A 19,576-nucleotide genomic window follows, 5' to 3' on the forward strand; every position below is an offset into this window, starting at 1 on the left:
TTTCAATGTCTCACTTTGCACAGTTTTCATTGCTCCAATATGCAATCTCTGGGACCTGTAAATTTAACATTTGAAAACCATATCTTTTAGCAGATAATGTGTCTACCAAAATTGATTAAAAATACATTGTATGTTGTAACTTGCATTCTTATGCTGTTATGTGTCACCCATATTCAGATCGATGTAAAGGGACTGTTTGCACAGCCAGACAGATTATCCAATTGTTTACATCCGGGCTAAGTGGAAAAACGATCGGTATCAGATCTGCTTGGTGCAGCAGCACACCCCGACAGAATTACCAGAACATCCCGATAGAATAACCAGAACTATGGCAGACGAGGAGGTAAAGTTCATTGAATATGTTTTGACTTGTGCATTAGATCGAATAAAAAAAAAACCGAACAACAAAGGAAAACAACGTTGGTACCGTCCACTTTTACATGTACTGTCTTGTTCTGTTTTCAGGATGTGGTCAACCTGTACCCAGGGGAATGTTTGCAGGAGGGTGATGGTTTCAGCTTTCCAAAATTTAAAGAGAAATCAGAACGAAGTAAGTAAACAGATTAGAACCCAACTTTTACATATATTTATTCGAAAAGCCTCTTGTATTTTTGTGAAGAAGGTATGAAAACGTCTGTAGTCATAATCAATAAGTCATATTCAACTAGATCTCGTTACGAGTAACGAGTAGGTCTTCCGTCCGATTTTGTTTTCATATGATACGATGAAATATCGATATTCTCTGCCAAATCTGCGATCTTGGTGAATCTAGGTTTTTTGTCTCGAGACCGAAAACGGACGAACAAAAGAGGTTTATGAAAATAAAAGCTAGGCTTTTTTATACATTTGTTTAGTGTACACTACTGTTAATCATGGAAGATGAAACACCAACGATAATCAGTTAAACTTGTGAAAAAAATGAATTGTTTGAACTCTTCTGGTGAGTACCGGAAGTGACGGTTGACAAAAGAAAGCCCGTTAAATATATCTTCAATCGATTGTCTATCATTTATAAAACTTTGTGTCTCAATCACTTACAGTGACTAAAATCTCGCTGGTATCAATTTTGTAAAAAGGCTAGGTACCAAAGATATTTGAAATCTTGATTGTTTTCAAGTTATCTGTAATATAGTTAACGAGTGTCTTGGCCCCTCATTTAAGGGGCCAGCCCCTTTTTCTTGAGTTCAATCGAAATGTCTCACGAATACTAACATTTTTTGTTCTTACACCCATCTAAAATTGTTGTTCATTTTTGAGATACAAATGATTGAATATTTTAGGGGCCAGCCCTCTAGATCCTTAATGGGGACAGACCTTAGAGTTTTGATTAGTGGAATCGATTAGAATCATCAATGCAAACATTTTCTTTTCTACATTGCCTAACAAAGTATGTCTCCTTCTCTAGATATATTGCATCAAAGTTTAAGTACTTTGGCCCCTTAAAATCCCTAATTACGTCATAAATGGGTGTGAAAATGATTTTACCTGATAAATATTGCTACAATCAACAACTTTGCTTCTATATTGTATTACAAAATTTTGATCGTTTTTAAGTTATTTGTAATAGAGTTTACGAGTGTTTTGGCCCCTAATTTAAGGGGTCAGCGCCTTTTTTTGATTTTGTTGGAAAGAACGTTTAATTATCTACTACTTTTGTTATATATGTCTTAACAAAATATTAACTGAAAAAAAGATACAGATGAAAACGTATGAAGATTTTGAATGAAAATTCGTACTCAATTTTTGAGCCCAGGCGAGCTCCAAGAAATGGCGCCACTGGCGTAAAACAATATAATAGTGCACAACTTCAAACTATAGACTACCTATCCTGAAAATTTCATAGTCATATCTCTGAGAGTTTCTGAGATCAGCTCTGCACAAAATAGGTCGTGAAAACAGACAAAATGGCCGATAAATCGGTACCGGAAGTGCTGACAGAAAAAATCTCAAAAACGTATGAAGTTTACATCAAGTCTCATCTTCTGTGAAAAAATGGTCGAAATCGGTCGAATAATTTTCGAGAAATCTCGTGCACAAAATTTGTGGAAAAAAATAATAATAACTAGATACGATCTCGTTACGAGTAACGAGTAGGTCTTCCTTGCGATTTCTGTTTTAAATCATACCATGAATAATCGATACAATTTTAGAATTATTCCTCCCCACTTTCAGATAATGTATACAAATCCATTATTACGTAATAAATGGGTGTGGCAATGAGTTTTCCAGATAGATATTGCTACAATTAACAACTTTGCTTTTATAATGCATTACGAAATCTTAATCGTTTTTATGTAATTTGTAATAGACTTTACGAGTTTCTTGCCCCCCCCCCCTAAAAAAGGGGCTAGCCCCTTTTTCTTGAATTCTTTGAAAAGGTCTTAAGAATACTAACAATGTTTGTTCTTACACCCATCTAAAATTGTTGATCATTTTTGAGATACAAATGTATGAATATTTTAGGGGCCAGCCCTCTAGATCCTTAATGGGGACAGAAATTCGTGTTTTGATAAGTGGAATCGATTTAAATCATAAATTCAAACATTTTCTTTTCTATGATGTCTAACAAAATATGTCTACTTCTTTAGTTATATTGCGTCAAAGTTTAAGTACTTTAGCCCCTAAAAATTCCCAATTACGTAATAAATGGGCGTGGCAATGATTTTTTCTAATTCTAATAGATATTGGTACGATCAACAACTTTGCTTCTATAATGCATTACAAAATCTTTATCGTTTTTAAGTTACTTGTAATAGAGTTTACGATTGCCTTGGCCCCTAAAAAAAGGGGCCAGCCCCTTTTTCTTGATTTGTTTGAAAAGGTCTTGAGAATACAAATATGTTTTGTTCTTACACCCATGTAAAATTGTTGATCATTTCTGAGATACAAATGAATGAATATTTTAGGGGCCAGCCCTCTAGATCCTTAATGGGGACAGAAATTCGTGTTTTGATAAGTGGAATCAATTTAAATCATTTATTCAAACATTTTCTCTTCTATGATGTCTAACAAAATATGTATACTTCTCTTGTTATTTTTCGTCAAAGTTTAAGTACTTTGGCCCCTAAAAATCCCTAATTACGTAATAAATGGGCGTGGCAATGTTTTTTTCCTAATAGATATTGGTACGATCAACAACTTTGCTTCTATAATGCATTACAAAATCTTTATCGTTCTTATGTTATTTGTAATAGAGTTTATGAGTGTCTTGGCCCCTAAAAAAAGGGGCCAGCCCCTATTTCTTGATTTTGTTGAAAAGATCTTTCAATTATCTACCACTTTTGTTATATATGTTTTGACAAAATATCAACTCATAAAAAGATACAGATCAAAACGTATGAAAAATTTGATTCAAAAATTCGTACCCAATTTTCGAGCTTAGGCGAGCTCATAGAAATGGCGCCACTGGCGCAAAAAAACTACATTGTGCACAACTTCAACCTATGGTCTACCTATCCTGAAAATTTCATATTCCTATCTCTGATAGTCTCTGAGTTTATGTCTGCACAAAATGGGTCGTAAAAACTGACAAAATCGGCCGTAAATCGGAACCGGAAGTGCCGATTTCAAAATTTCAAAAAACTTCTAGAATTATGACCACTGGCTATCATCTGAGAAAAAATGGTCGAAATCGGCCGAATGGTTTTCGAGAAATCGCGTCCACAAAATTCGTGGAAAAAATAATAATAATAATAACTAGATACGATCTCGTTACGAGTAACGAGTAGGTCTTCCGTTCAATTTTTAAACGATACGATTAAAATATCAATAAAATTTCTGAATTCCACCTCAAACACTCCCTTTCAGATAATGTATACGATTGTCAATATCCTTTAAAATGCATAACAAAGTGTTTTGCTTTTTCACATTTTGCATATTAAAGATTTAAGAGTTTAGTCCCCTAAAATCAATAATTACGTCATCAATGGGTGTGGCAATGCGTTTTACAAACTGATATCGTTATGATCAACAACTTTGTTTCTGTAATGCATAATAAAATCTTTATGGTTTTTAAGGTGTATGAAAAAGACTTTACGAGTGGCTTGGCCCCTAATTTAAGGGTCCAGCCCCTTTTTCTTGAATTCGGTCGAAAGGTCTCACAAATTCTAACATTTTTTGTTATTACACGTATCTAAAATTGTTGATCATATTTGAGATACAAATGATTGAATATTTAAGGGGCCAGCCCTCTAGATCCTTAATGGGGACATATATTGGTGTTTTGATTGATGGAATCGATTAGAATTATCAACGCAAGCATTTTCTCTTTTACAAAGCTTAACAAAATATGTCTCCTTCTCTAGATATATTGTCTCAAAGTTTAAGTACTTTGGCCCCTAAAAATCCCTAATTACGTAATAAATGGGCGTGGCAATGATTTTTCCTGATAGATATTGTTACGATCAACAACTTTGCTTCTATAATGCATTACGAAATCTTTATCATTTTTAAGTTATCTGTAATAGAGTTAACGAGTGTCTTGGCCCCTAATTTAAGGGGCCAGCCCCTTTTTCTTGAATTCAATCGAAAGGTCTTACAAATTCTAACATTTTTTGTTCTTACATCTATTAAAAATTGTTTATCATTTTTGAGATACAAATGTTTGAATATTTAAGGGGCCAGCCCTCTAGATCCCTAATGGGGACGGAAATTCGTGTTGTGATAAGTGGAATCGATTTAAATCATAAATTCAAACATTTTCTTTTCTACGATGTCTAACAAAATATTTTTACTTTTCTAGTTATATTGCGTCAAAGTTTAAATACTCTGGCCCCTAAAAATCCCTAATTACGTAATAAATGGGCGTGGCAATGATTTTTTCTAATAGATATTGGTACGATCAACAACTTTGCTTCTATAATGCATTACAAAATCTTTATCGTTATTAAGTTATTTGTATTAGAGTTTATAAGTGTTTTGGCCCCTAAATAAAGGGGCCAGCCCCTTTTTCTTAAATTTGTTGGAAAGAACTTTTGATTATCTACCACTTTTGTTATATATGTCTTAACAAAATATTAACTGATAAAAAGATACAGATCAAAATGTATGAAGTTTTTGATGCAAAATTCGTATCCAATTTTCGAGCCTAGGCGAGCTCAAAGGAATGGCGCCACTGGCGCAAAAAAAATTAGTTCTGCACATCTTCAAACTATGGTCTACCTATCCTGAAAATTTCATATTTATATCTCTTATAGTCTCTGAGTTTATGTCTGCACAAAATGGGTCGTAAAAACTTACAAAATCGGCCGTAAATCGGAACCGGAAGTGACGATTTCAAAATTTCAAAAAACTTCTAGAATTATGACCACTGGCAATCATCTGTGAAAAAATGGTCGAAATCGGCCGATTAGTTTTCGAGATATCGCGTGCACAAATTTTGTGGAAAAAAATAATAATAATAATAATAAGAAACAGTACGAAAACAATAAGGTCTTCCGTTGGAAACGGAAGACCTTAATAATAATAATAAGAAACAGTACGAAAACAATAAGGTCTTCCGTTGGAAACGGAAGACCTTAATAATAATAAGAAATCGTACGAAAACTATAAGGTCTTCCGTTGGAAACGGAAGACCTTAATAAGTCGCTGATAGAGGGTTTGATGGTCGTAGCAATTTGTTTTTTACTGAATTGATCTCCTTAAGAAGAAGAGCTCCATATGAAATACATTTGTAACTTTATGAATTAAACCCAAATTTAAAAGTTAAAATTGATGGATTTTTTTGTTTGTATGTTTGTTTTATTTTTGTTTGTTCGGGTTTTTTTGTTTTTGTTTTTGTTTTTGTTTTTTGGTTTTTTTACAAAATAAAAGTTTACAGCAAAATGAATCATATCTTATGAGTCATGAAAACAGATCATATATATATATTTAATTCGATAAATTTGGATTGCATTTCACGCATGATTAAGATTTTGAATTTATTAGAATTTGGAGACCAAAAAACGCTATGTAGCATTACAATTTTAATGCTTGCTTTATTTCTCAGTATATAAAGAATGTTTTGACTTCATTGACCATGACAAAAATGGCGTCATTGACAAAGCAGAGCTTATCAAAGTGATGCGAGGAATAGGACTCAATCCATCGAAGAAGGACGCAGAGGAGTTGATCGCATCTGTCGCAGAAACTGGTGAAATTCAAAACTTTTCGGATGTTAAGGGGACTGTATGGTCGCGGCCATTTTTAGTCTCTATTCGCCTCCGTAAAACAAAGAGCTTAATTTTTATAAAGCTACATTGTGTGTGAAATATTTAAATTGTTAAAGCTAAAATATTTGGAGTGATTCAATACTTAATAAGTGTTTATGACCAAAAAATATCATTTTTAAAACGTTTTAATATGTTAGGCTAAACTATTTGGCAGTTATTCTTTACTTAATGAATGTTTATGACCAAAAAATATCATTTTTAAAAAGTTTATGGTAGATGTTGACCATCGACCCTCCCCAAAATATAATCCAGTATATACGAAGAGAGGATGTAAATTACATCTGGTTGTCAAAAATATTTTGGTATAATAAAATGAGATAGTAATCATAGACGTCGGAACGAAGGGGGGGGGGGGGCTTAGCCCCCTCCCCTCCACTTGTTTGCAAAGTTATACCTAACCATCAGGCACATAGCATCAGGGAGGGACCAGCCCTGCCCCCACTGTTTCTCGCAGCAAACATAGTATTTCTTTAATTTACATGTAAGAAATTGAAGTATCAGGAAGGTGCCGCTCCCCGCCCCCACATTTCAAGGAGAATGTAAGTAATTAAAATGAAAATAAGTAAATATTAAGAGTGATATTGAAAATTGCGTTTATAGGTATACTACCTACCCTCCAAGGAATTTCATGATTTTGGTGGGAACAATTATTTTGCATTGGTACATGTAGATAGGAGGGTTTTTTTTTTAGTTACAGGTATACTACACTACCCCCCTACCCCAACCCCCCTACCCCAACCCCCCGCAACGGATTAGGAATTTAATGATTTTATGATTTTAGGAATTAGCCTTTTTTAGCTCACCTGAGCTGAACACTTTTTGTCCGGCGTCCGTCCGTCTGTCTGTCTGTAAACTTTTTACAGTTTCAACTTCTTCTCCTGAATCACTTGGACAATTTCAACCAAACTTGGCACAAAGCATCATTGGGTAATGAGATTCAAGTGCGTTAAAATAAAGGGACACACAATAATTTAAAGGTAAATAATTAGGATTTATTGAAAATTTGGTGATATTTTTCAAAAATCTTTTTCTCAAAAACCATTTGGCCAGAAAAGCTGAAACTTGTGTGGAAGCATCCTCAGATAGTGTAGATTCAAGTTTGTTCAAGCCATGGTCCCCAGGGGTAAAGTGGGGCCACATTTGGGATCAGAGTTTAGCATATGAGTATATAGAGTTAATATTTAAAAAATCTTCTTCTCAAAAACCATTAGGCCAGAAAAGCTGATACTTGTGTAGAAGCATCCAAAGATAGTGTAGATTCAATTTTGGTCAAGTCATGGTCCCCAGGGATAAGGTGGGGCCACAATTGGGGGTCGAGGTTTAACATAGGAGTATATAGAGTTAATATTTAAAAATCTTCTTCTCAAAAACCATTTGACCAGAAAAGCTGATACTTGTGTGAAAGCATCTTCAGTGTAGATTCAGGTTTGGTCAAATCATGGTCCCCGGGGGTAAGGTGGAGCCACAATGGGGGGAGGGTCGAAGTTTAACATTGGAGTATATAGAGTTAATCTTTAAAAAATTCTTCTTAAAAAGCATTTGACACGAAAAGCTGAAACTTGTGTGGAAGCATCCTAAGATAGTGTTGATTCAAGTTTGTTCAAATCATGGTCCCTGGTGGTAAGGTGGGGTCACAATGGGGGGTTAAATTTTAACATAGGAGTACATAGAGTTAATATGAAACTTGTGTGGAAGCATCCTCAGATAGTGTAGATTCAAGTTTGGTCAAATGATGGTCCCCAGGGGTAAGGTGGGGCCACAAAGGGGGGGGGTCAAAGTTTTACATTGGAGTATATAGAGTTAATCTTTAAAAAACTTCTTCTCAAAATCCATTTGGCCAGAAAAGCTGATAGTTCTGTGGAAGCATCCTAGGATAGTGTAGATTCAAGTTTGTTCAAATCATGGTCCCTGGTGGTAAGGTGGGGGCACAATGTGGGGTTAAATTTTAACATAGGAGAACATAGTGTTAATATTTAAAAATCTTCTTCTTAAAAACCATTTAGCCAGAAAAGCTGATACTTGTGTGGAAGCATCCTAAGATAGTGTAGATTCAAGTTTGTTCGAATCATGGTCCCCGGGGGGAATGTGGAGCCACAATGGGGGGGGGGAGGGTCGAAGTTTAACATAGGGGTATATAGAGTTAATCTTTAAAAAATTCTTCTTAAAAAGCATTTGACACGAAAAGCTGAAACTTGTGTGGAAGCATCCTAAGATAGTGTTGATTCAAGTTTGTTCAAATCATGGTCCCTGGTGGTAAGGTGGGGTCACAATGGGGGGTTAAATTTTAACATAGGAGTACATAGAGTTAATATGAAACTTGTGTGGAAGCATCCTCAGATAGTGTAGATTCAAGTTTGGTCAAATGATGGTCCCCAGGGGTAAGGTGGGGCCACAAAGGGGGGGGGGGTCAAAGTTTTACATTGGAGTATATAGAGTTAATCTTTAAAAAACTTCTTCTCAAAATCCATTTGGCCAGAAAAGCTGATAGTTGTGTGGAAGCATCCTAGGATAGTGTAGATTCAAGTTTGTTCAAATCATGGTCCCTGGTGGTAAGGTGGGGGCACAATGTGGGGTTAAATTTTAACATAGGAGAACATAGTGTTAATATTTAAAAATCTTCTTCTTAAAAACCATTTAGCCAGAAAAGCTGATACTTGTGTGGAAGCATCCTAAGATAATGTAGATTCAAGTTTGTTCGAATCATGGTCCCCGGGGGGAAGGTGGAGCCACAATGGGGGGGGGGGGAGGGTTAAATTTTAACATAGGAGAACATAGTGTTAATATTTAAAAATCTTCTTCTTAAAAACCATTTAGCCAGAAAAGCTGATACTTGTGTGGAAGCATCCTAAGATAGTGTAGATTCAAGTTTGTTCGAATCATGGTCCCCGGGGGGAAGGTGGAGCCACAATGGGGGGGGGGGAGGGTCGAAGTTTAACATAGGGGTATATAGAGTTAATATTTAAAAATCTTCTTCTCAAAAACCATTTGACCAGAAAAGCTGAAACTTGTGTGGAAGCATCCTAAGATAGTGTGGATTCAAGTTTGGTCAAATCATGGTCCCCAAGGGTAAGGTGGGGCCACAATTGGGGGTCGAGGTTTAACATAGGAGTATATAGAGTTAATATTTAAAAATCTTCTTCTCAAAAACCATTTGGCCAGAAAAGCTGAAACTTGTGTGGAAGCATCCTCAGTGTAGATTCAAGTTTGGTCAAATCAATGTCCCCAGGGGTAAGGTGGGGCCACAATTGGGGGTCGAGGTTTAACATAGGAGTATATAGAGTTAATCTTTAAAAAATTCTTCTTAAAAACCATTTGGCCAGAAAAGCTGATACTTGTTTGGAAGCATCCTAAGATAGTGTAGATTCAAGTTTGTTCAAATCATGGTCCCCGGGGGTAAGGTGGAGCCACAATGGGGGGAGGGCCGAAGTTTAACATAAGAGTATATAGAGTTAATCTTTAAAAAACTTATTCTCAAAAACCATTTGGCCAGAAAAGCTGATAGTTGTGTGGAAGCATCCTAGGATAGTGTAGATTCAAGTTTGTTTAAATCATGAACCCCAGTGGTAAGGTTGGGCCACAATGGGGGGTTAAATTTTAACATAGGATTATATAGAGTTAATCTTTAAAAATCTTCTTCTCAAAAACCATTTAGCCAGAAAAGCTGATACTTGTGTGGAAGCATCCTCAGATAGTGTAGATTCAAGTTTGTTCAAATCATGGTCCCCGGGGGTAAGGTGGAGCCACAATGGGGGGAGCGTCGAAGTTTAACATAGGAGTATATAGAGTTAATATTTAAAAATCTTCTTCTCAAAAACCATTTGACCAGAAAAGCTGAAACTTGTGTGGAAGCATCCTAAAAAAGTGTAGATTCAAGTTTGGTCAAATGATGGTCCCAAGGGGTAAGGTGGGGCCACAAAGGGGGGGGGGTCAAAGTTTTACATTGGAGTATATAGAGTTAATCTTTAAAAAACTTCTTCTCAAAAACCATTTGGCCAGAAAAGCTGAAACTTGTGTGGAAGCATCCTAAGATAGTGTAGATTCAAGTTTGGTCAAATCATGGTCCCCAAGGGTAAGGTAGGGCCACAATTGGGGGTCGAGGTTTAACATAGGAGTATATAGAGTTAATATTTAAAAATCTTCTTCTCAAAAACCATTTGGCCAAAAAAGCTGAAACTTGTGTGGAAGCATTCTCAGTGTAGATTCAAGTTTGGTCAAATCATGGTCCACAGGGGTAAGGTGGGGCCACAATTGGGGGTCGAGGTTTAACATAGGAGTATATAGAGTTAATCTTTAAAAAATTCTTCTCAAAAACCATTTGGCCAGAAAAGCTGATACTTGTTTGGAAGCATCCTAAGATAGTGTAGATTCAAGTTTGTTCAAATCATGGTCCCCGGGGGTAAGGTGGAGCCACAATGGGGGGAGGGTCGAAGTTTAACATAAGAGTATATAGAGTTAATCTTTAAAAAACTTCTTCTCAAAAACCATTTGGCCAGAAAAGCTGATAGTTGTGTGGAAGCATCCTAGGATAGTGTAGATTCAAGTTTGTTCAAATCATGATCACCAGTGGTAAGGTTGGGCCACAATGGGGGGTTAAATTTTAACATAGGATTATATAGAGTTAATCTTTAAAAATCTTCTTCTCAAAAACCATTTAGCCAGAAAAGCTGATACTTGTGTGGAAGCATCCTCAGATAGTGTAGATTCAAGTTTGTTCAAATCATGGTCCCCGGGGGTAAGGTGGAGCCACAAAGGGGGGGGGGGGTCAAAGTTTTACATTGGAGTATATAGAGTTAATCTTTAAGTAAACAGATTAGAACCCAACTTTTACATATATTTATTCGAAAAGCCTCTTGTATTTTTGTGAAGAAGGTATGAAAACGTCTGTAGTCATAATCAATAAGTCATATTCAATAAGTCGCTGATAGAGGGTTTGATGGTCGTAGCAATTTGTTTTTTACTGAATTGATCTCCTTAAGAAGAAGAGCTCCATATGAAATACATTTGTAACTTTATGAATTAAACCCAAATTTAAAAGTTAAAATTGATGGATTTTTTTGTTTGTATGTTTTATTTTTGTTTGTTCGGGTTTTTTTGTTTTTGTTTTTGTTTTTGTTTTTTGGTTTTTTTACAAAATAAAAGTTTACAGCAAAATGAATCATATCTTATGAGTCATGAAAACAGATCATATATATATATTTAATTTGATAAATTTGGATTGCATTTCACGCATGATTAAGATTTTGAATTTATTAGAATTTGGAGACCAAAAAACGCTATGTAGCATTACAATTTTAATGCTTGCTTTATTTCTCAGTATATAAAGAATGTTTTGACTTCATTGACCATGACAAAAATGGCGTCATTGACAAAGCAGAGCTTATCAAAGTGATGCGAGGAATAGGACTCAATCCATCGAAGAAGGACGCAGAGGAGTTGATCGCATCTGTCGCAGAAACTGGTGAAATTCAAAACTTTTCGGATGTTAAGGGGACTGTATGGTCGCGGCCATTTTTAGTCTCTATTCGCCTCCGTAAAACAAAGAGCTTAATTTTTATAAAGCTACATTGTGTGTGAAATATTTAAATTGTTAAAGCTAAAATATTTGGAGTGATTCAATACTTAATAAGTGTTTATGACCAAAAAATATCATTTTTAAAACGTTTTAATATGTTAGGCTAAACTATTTGGCAGTTATTCTTTACTTAATGAATGTTTATGACCAAAAAATATCATTTTTAAAAAGTTTATGGTAGATGTTGACCATCGACCCTCCCCAAAATATAATCCAGTATATACGAAGAGAGGATGTAAATTACATCTGGTTGTCAAAAATATTTTGGTATAATAAAATGAGATAGTAATCATAGACGTCGGAACGAAGGGGGGGGGGGCTTAGCCCCCTCCCCTCCACTTGTTTGCAAAGTTATACCTAACCATCAGGCACATAGCATCAGGGAGGGACCAGCCCTGCCCCCACTGTTTCTCGCAGCAAACATAGTATTTCTTTAATTTACATGTAAGAAATTGAAGTATCAGGAAGGTGCCGCTCCCCGCCCCCACATTTCAAGGAGAATGTAAGTAATTAAAATGAAAATAAGTAAATATTAAGAGTGATATTGAAAATTGCGTTTATAGGTATACTACCTACCCTCCAAGGAATTTCATGATTTTGGTGGGAACAATTATTTTGCATTGGTACATGTAGATAGGAGGGTTTTTTTTTTAGTTACAGGTATACTACACTACCCCCCTACCCCAACCCCCCTACCCCAACCCCCCGCAACGGATTAGGAATTTAATGATTTTATGATTTTGGGAATTAGCCTTTTTTAGCTCACCTGAGCTGAACACTTTTTGTCCGGCGTCCGTCTGTCTGTCTGTAAACTTTTTACATTTTCAACTTCTTCTCCTGAATCACTTGGACAATTTCAACCAAACTTGGCACAAAGCATCATTGGGTAATGAGATTCAAGTGCGTTAAAATAAAGGGACACACAATAATTTAAAGGTAAATAATTAGGATTTATTGAAAATTTGGTGATATTTTTCAAAAATCTTTTTCTCAAAAACCATTTGGCCAGAAAAGCTGAAACTTGTGTGGAAGCATCCTAAGATAGTGTAGATTCAAGTTTGTTCAAATGATGGTCCCCAAGGGTAAGGTGGGGCCACAATTGGGGGTCGAGGTTTAACATAGGAGTATATAGAGTTAATATTTAAAAATCTTCTTCTCAAAAAACTATTTGGCCAGAAAAGCTGAAACTTGTGTGGAAGCATCCTCAGTGTAGATTCAAGTTTGGTCAAATCATGGTCCCCAGGGGTAAGGTGGGGCCACAATTGGGGGTCGAGGTTTAACATAGGAGTATATAGAGTTAATCTTTAAAAAACTTCTTCTCAAAAACCATTTGGCCAGAAAAGCTGATAGTTGTGTGGAAGCATCTTAGGATAGTGTAGATTCAAGTTTGTTCAAATCATGATCCCCAGTGGTAAGGTTGGGCCACAATGGGGGGTTAAATTTTAACATAGGATTATATAGAGTTAATCTTTAAAAATCTTCTTCTCAAAAACCATTTAGCCAGAAAAGCTGATACTTGTGTGGAAGCATCCTCAGATAGTGTAGATTCAAGTTTGTTCAAATCATGGTCCCCGGGGGTAAGGTGGAGCCACAATGGGGGGAGCGTCGAAGTTTGACATAGGAGTATATAGAGTTAATATTTAAAAATCTTCTTCTCAAAAACCATTTGACCAGAAAAGCTGAAACTTGTGTGGAAGCATCCTAAAAAACTGTAGATTCAAGTTTGTTCAAATGATGGTCCCCAGGGGTAAGGTGGGGCCACAGAGGGGGGGGGGTCAAAGTTTTACATTGGAGTATATAGAGTTAATCTTTAAAAAAACTTCTTCTCAAAATCCATTTGGCAAGAAAAGCTGATAGTTGTGTGGAAGCATCCTAAGATAGTGTAGATTCAAGTTTGGTCAAATCATGGTCCCCAGAGGTAAGGTGGGGCCACAAAAGGGGGGGGGTCAAAGTTTTACATTGGAGTATATAGAGTTAATCTTTAAAAAACTTCTTCTCAAAAACCATTTGGCCAGAAAAGCTGAAACTTGTGTGGAAGCATCCTAAGATAGTGTAGATTCAAGTTTGGTCAAATCATGGTCCCCAGGGGTAAGGTGGGGCCACAATTGGGGGTCGAGGTTTAACATAGGAGTATATAGAGTTAATATTTAAAAATCTTATTCTCAAAATCCATTTGGCCAGAAAAGCTGATAGTTGTGTGGAAGCATCCTAGGATAGTGTAGATTCAAGTTTGTTCAAATCATGGTCCCCGGTGGTAAGGTGGGGCCACAATGGGGGGTTAAATTTTAACATAGGAGAACATAGTGTTAATATTTAAAAATCTTCTTCTTAAAAACCATCTAGCCAGAAAAGCTGATACTTGTGTGGAAGCATCCTCAGATAGTGTCGATTCAAGTTTGTTCAAATCATGGTCCCCGGGGGTAAGGTGGAGCCACAATGGGGGGAGGGTCGAAGTTTAACATAGGAGTTTATAGAGTTAATATCTAAAAATCTTCTTCTCAAAAACCATTTGACCAGAAAAGCTGAAACTTGTGTGGAAGCATCGTAAGATAGTGTAGATTCAAGTTTGTTCAAATGATGGTCCCCAGGGGTAAGGTGGGGCCACAGAGGGGGGGGGGGGTCAAAGTTTTACATTGGAGTATATAGAGTTAATCGTTAAAAAACTTCTTCTCAAAATCCATTTGGCAAGAAAAGCTGATAGTTGTGTGGAAGCATCCTAGGATAGTGTAGATTCAAGTTTGTTCAAATCATGATCCCCAGTGGTAAGGTTGGGACACAATGGGGGGTTAAATTTTAACATAGAATTATATAGAGTTAATCTTTAAAAATCTTCTTTTCAAAAACCATTTAGCCAGAAAAGCTGATACTTGTTTGGAAGCATCCTAAGATAGTGTAGATTCAAGTTTGTTCAAATCATGGTCCCCGGGGGTAAGGTGGAGCCACAATGGGGGGAGGGTCGAAGTTTAACATAAGAGTATATAGAGTTAATCTTTAAAAAACTTCTTCTTAAAAACCATTTGGCCAGAAAAGCTGATAGTTGTGTGGAAGCATCCTAGGATAGTGTAGATTCAAGTTTGTTCAAATCATGATCCCTAGTGGTAAGGTTGGGCCACAATGGGGGGTTAAATTTTAACATAGGATTATATAGAGTTAATCTTTAAAAATCTTCTTCTCAAAAACCATTTAGCCAGAAAAGCTGATACTTGTGTGGAAGCATCCTCAGATAGTGTCGATTCAAGTTTGTTCAAATCATGGTCCCCGGGGGTAAGGTGGAGCCACAATGGCGGGAGCGTCGAAGTTTAACATAGGAGTATATAGAGTTAATATTTAAAAATCTTCTTCTCAAAAACCATTTGACCAGAAAAGCTGAAACTTGTGTGGAAGCATCCTAAAAAAGTGTAGATTCAAGTTTGGTCAATTGATGGTCCCAAGGGGTAAGGTGGGGCCACAAAGGGGGGGGGGGTCAAAGTTTTACATTGGAGTATATAGAGTTAATCTTTAAAAAACTTCTTCTCAAAATCCATTTGGCCAGAAAAGCTGATAGTTGTGTGGAAGCATCCTAAGATAGTGTAGATTCAAGTTTGGTCAAATGATGGTCCCCAGAGGTAAGGTTGGGCCACAAAGGGGGGGGGGTCAAAGTTTTACATTGGAGTATATAGAGTTAATCTTTAAAAAACTTCTTCTCAAAAACTATTTGGCCAGAAAAGCTGATAGTTGTGTGGAAGCATCCTAGGATAGTGTAGATTCAAGTTTGTTCAAATCATGATCCCCAGTGGTGAGGTTGGGCCACAATGGGGGGTTAAATTTTAACATAGGATTATTTAGAGTTAATATTTAAAAATCTTCTTCTCAAAAACCATTTGGCCAGAAAAGCTGAACCTTGTGTGGAAGCATCCTCAGTGTAGATTCAAGTTTGGTCAAATCATGCTCCCCAGAGGTAAGGTGGGGCCACAAAGGGGGGGGGGGTCAAAGTTTTACATTGGAGTATATAGAGATAATCTTTAAAAAATTCTTCTCAAAAACCATTTGACCAGAAAAGCTGAAACTTGTATGGAAGCATCCTAAGATAGTGTAGATTCAAGTTTGTTCAAGTCATGGTCCCTGGTGGTAAGGTGGGGCCACAATTGGGGGTTTTTATTTTAACATAGGAGTACATAGAGTTAATCTTTAAAAATCTTCTTCTCAAAAACCATTTAGCCAGAAAAGCTGATACTTGTGTGGAAGCATCCTCAGATAGTGTAGATTCAAGTTTGTTCAAATCATGGTCCCCGGGGGTAAGGTGGAGCCACAATGGGGGGAGCGTCGAAGTTTTACATTGGAGTATATAGAGTTAATCGTTAAAAAACTTCTTCTCAAAATCCATTTGGCAAGAAAAGCTGATAGTTGTGTGGAAGCATCCTAGGATAGTGTAGATTCAAGTTTGTTCAAATCATGATCCCCAGTGGTAAGGTTGGGACACAATGGGGGGTTAAATTTTAACATAGAATTATATAGAGTTAATCTTTAAAAATCTTCTTTTCAAAAACCATTTAGCCAGAAAAGCTGATACTTGTTTGGAAGCATCCTAAGATAGTGTAGATTCAAGTTTGTTCAAATCATGGTCCCCGGGGGTAAGGTGGAGCCACAATGGGGGGAGGGTCGAAGTTTAACATAAGAGTATATAGAGTTAATCTTTAAAAAACTTCTTCTTAAAAACCATTTGGCCAGAAAAGCTGATAGTTGTGTGGAAGCATCCTAGGATAGTGTAGATTCAAGTTTGTTCAAATCATGATCCCTAGTGGTAAGGTTGGGCCACAATGGGGGGTTAAATTTTAACATAGGATTATATAGAGTTAATCTTTAAAAATCTTCTTCTCAAAAACCATTTAGCCAGAAAAGCTGATACTTGTGTGGAAGCATCCTCAGATAGTGTCGATTCAAGTTTGTTCAAATCATGGTCCCCGGGGGTAAGGTGGAGCCACAATGGCGGGAGCGTCGAAGTTTAACATAGGAGTATATAGAGTTAATATTTAAAAATCTTCTTCTCAAAAACCATTTGACCAGAAAAGCTGAAACTTGTGTGGAAGCATCCTAAAAAAGTGTAGATTCAAGTTTGGTCAATTGATGGTCCCAAGGGGTAAGGTGGGGCCACAAAGGGGGGGGGGTCAAAGTTTTACATTGGAGTATATAGAGTTAATCTTTAAAAAACTTCTTCTCAAAATCCATTTGGCCAGAAAAGCTGATAGTTGTGTGGAAGCATCCTAAGATAGTGTAGATTCAAGTTTGGTCAAATGATGGTCCCCAGAGGTAAGGTGGGGCCACAAAGGGGGGGGGGGTCAAAGTTTTACATTGGAGTATATAGAGTTAATCTTTAAAAAACTTCTTCTCAAAAACTATTTGGCCAGAAAAGCTGATAGTTGTGTGGAAGCATCCTAGGATAGTGTAGATTCAAGTTTGTTCAAATCATGATCCCCAGTGGTGAGGTTGGGCCACAATGGGGGGTTAAATTTTAACATAGGATTATTTAGAGTTAATATTTAAAAATCTTCTTCTCAAAAACCATTTGGCCAGAAAAGCTGAACCTTGTGTGGAAGCATCCTCAGTGTAGATTCAAGTTTGGTCAAATCATGCTCCCCAGAGGTAAGGTGGGGCCACAAAGGGGGGGGGGGGGGTCAAAGTTTTACATTGGAGTATATAGAGATAATCTTTAAAAAATTCTTCTCAAAAACCATTTGACCAGAAAAGCTGAAACTTGTGTGGAAGCATCCTAAGATAGTGTAGATTCAAGTTTGTTCAAGTCATGGTCCCTGGTGGTAAGGTGGGGCCACAATTGGGGGTTTTTATTTTAACATAGGAGTACATAGAGTTAATCTTTAAAAATCGTCTTCTCAAAAACCATTAAGGCAGAAAAGCTGATACTTGTGTGGAAGCATCCTAGGATAGTGTAGATTCAAGTTTGTTCAAATCATGGTCCCCGGGGGCAAGGTGGAGCCACAATGGGGGGGGGGGAGCGTCGAAGTTTAACATAGGAGTATATAGAGTTAATATTTAAAAATCTTCTTCTCAAAAACCATTTGACCAGAAAAGCTGAAACTTGTGTGGAAGCATCCTAAGATAGTGTAGATTCAAGTTTAGTCAAATGATGGTCCCCAGGGGTAAGGTGGGGCCACAAAGGGGGGGGGGTCAAAGTTTTACATTGGAGTATATAGAGTTAATCTTTAAAAAACTTCTTCTCAAAATCCATTTGGCCGGAAAAGCTGATAGTTGTGTGGAAGCATCCTAGGATAGTGTAGATTCAAGTTTGTTCAAATCATGGTTCCCGGTGGTAAGGTGGGGCCACAATGGGGGATTAAATTTTAACATAGGAGTACATAGTGTTAATATTTAAAAATCTTCTTCTTAAAAACCATTTAGCCAGAAAAGCTGATAGTTGTGTGGAAGCATCCTAAGATAGTGTAGATTCAAGTTTGTTCAAATCATGGTCCCCGGGGGTAAGGTGGAGCCACAATGGGGGGAGGGTCGAAGTTTAACATAGGAGTTTATAGAGTTAATATCTAAAAATCTTCTTCTCAAAAACCATTTGACCAGAAAAGCTGAAACTTGTGTGGAAGCATCCTAAGATAGTGTAGATTCAAGCTTGTTCAAATGATGGTCCCCAGGGGTAAGGTGGGGCCACAGAGGGGGTGGGGTCAAAGTTTTACATTGGAGTATATAGAGTTAATCTTTAAAAAACTTCTTCTCAAAAACCATTTGGCCAGAAAAGCTGATAGTTGTGTGGAAGCATCCTAGGATAGTGTAGATTCAAGTTTGTTCAAATCATGGTCCCTGGTGGTAAGGTTTGGCCACAATGGGGGGTTAAATTTTAACATAGGAGTACATAGTGTTAATATTTAAATATCTTCTTCTTAAAAACCATTTAGCCAGAAAAGCTTATAGTTGTGTGGAAGCATCCTAAGATAGTGTAGATTCAAGTTTGTTCAAATCATGGTCCCCGGGGGTAAGGTGGGGCCACAATGGGGGTCAAAGTTTGACATAGGAGTATATAGAGTTAATCTTTCAAAATCTTTTTCTCCAAACCATTTGGCCAGAAAAGCTGATAGTTGTGTGGAAGCATCCTAAGATAGTGTAGATTCAAGTTTGTTCAAATCATGGTCCCCGGGGGTAAGGTTGGGCCACAATGGGGGATCGAAGTTTTTCATTGGAGTATATAGAATGGTCCCAGGGGGTATGGTGGGGCCACAATGGGGGGGGTCAAAGTTTACCATAGGAGTATATAGAGTTAATATTTAAATATCTTCTTCTTAAAAACCATTTGGCCAGAAAAGCTGATAGTTGTGTGGAAGCATCCTAGGATAGTGTAGATTCAAGTTTGTTCAAATCATGATCCCTAGTGGTAAGGTTGGGCCACAATGGGGGGTTAAATTTTAACATAGGATTATATAGAGTTAATCTTTAAAAATCTTCTTCTCAAAAACCATTTAGCCAGAAAAGCTGATACTTGTGTGGAAGCATCCTCAGATAGTGTCGATTCAAGTTTGTTCAAATCATGGTCCCCGGGGGTAAGGTGGAGCCACAATGGCGGGAGCGTCGAAGTTTAACATAGGAGTATATAGAGTTAATATTTAAAAATCTTCTTCTCAAAAACCATTTGACCAGAAAAGCTGAAACTTGTGTGGAAGCATCCTAAAAAAGTGTAGATTCAAGTTTGGTCAAATGATGGTCCCAAGGGGTAAGGTGGGGCCACAAAGGGGGGGGGGGTCAAAGTTTTACATTGGAGTATATAGAGTTAATCTTTAAAAAACTTCTTCTCAAAATC

The 19,576-nt window shown here is 37.0% G+C and overlaps 2 protein-coding genes across 2 annotated transcripts in view; both read left to right on the forward strand.

Moving 5' to 3' along the window:
• Nucleotides 1–236: 236 nt before the first annotated feature.
• Nucleotides 237–6,540, forward strand: LOC128175995 (calmodulin-like protein). The gene is made up of 3 exons (XM_052841946.1): nt 237–343; nt 466–550; nt 5,987–6,540. The coding sequence occupies exons 1-3, from the start codon at nt 329–331 to the stop codon at nt 6,244–6,246; spliced, it is 360 nt and encodes a 119-aa protein (XP_052697906.1). The 5' UTR covers nt 237–328; the 3' UTR covers nt 6,247–6,540.
• Nucleotides 6,541–10,762: 4,222 nt separating this feature from the next.
• The window catches only part of LOC128176883 (tyrosine-protein kinase SRK2-like), a 36,007-nt gene continuing 27,193 nt past the window's right edge, over nt 10,763–19,576 (forward strand). The window contains exons 1-2 of the mRNA XM_052843415.1: nt 10,763–10,775; nt 11,524–11,667. Coding sequence (XP_052699375.1) covers nt 10,763–10,775; nt 11,524–11,667 — 157 coding nt within the window. The remainder of the gene's footprint in view (nt 10,776–11,523; nt 11,668–19,576) is intronic.

The sequence above is a fragment of the Crassostrea angulata genome, chromosome 3 (genome assembly GCF_025612915.1).
Source record: "Crassostrea angulata isolate pt1a10 chromosome 3, ASM2561291v2, whole genome shotgun sequence".
Classification (NCBI taxonomy): Eukaryota; Metazoa; Mollusca; class Bivalvia; order Ostreida; family Ostreidae; genus Magallana; species Magallana angulata.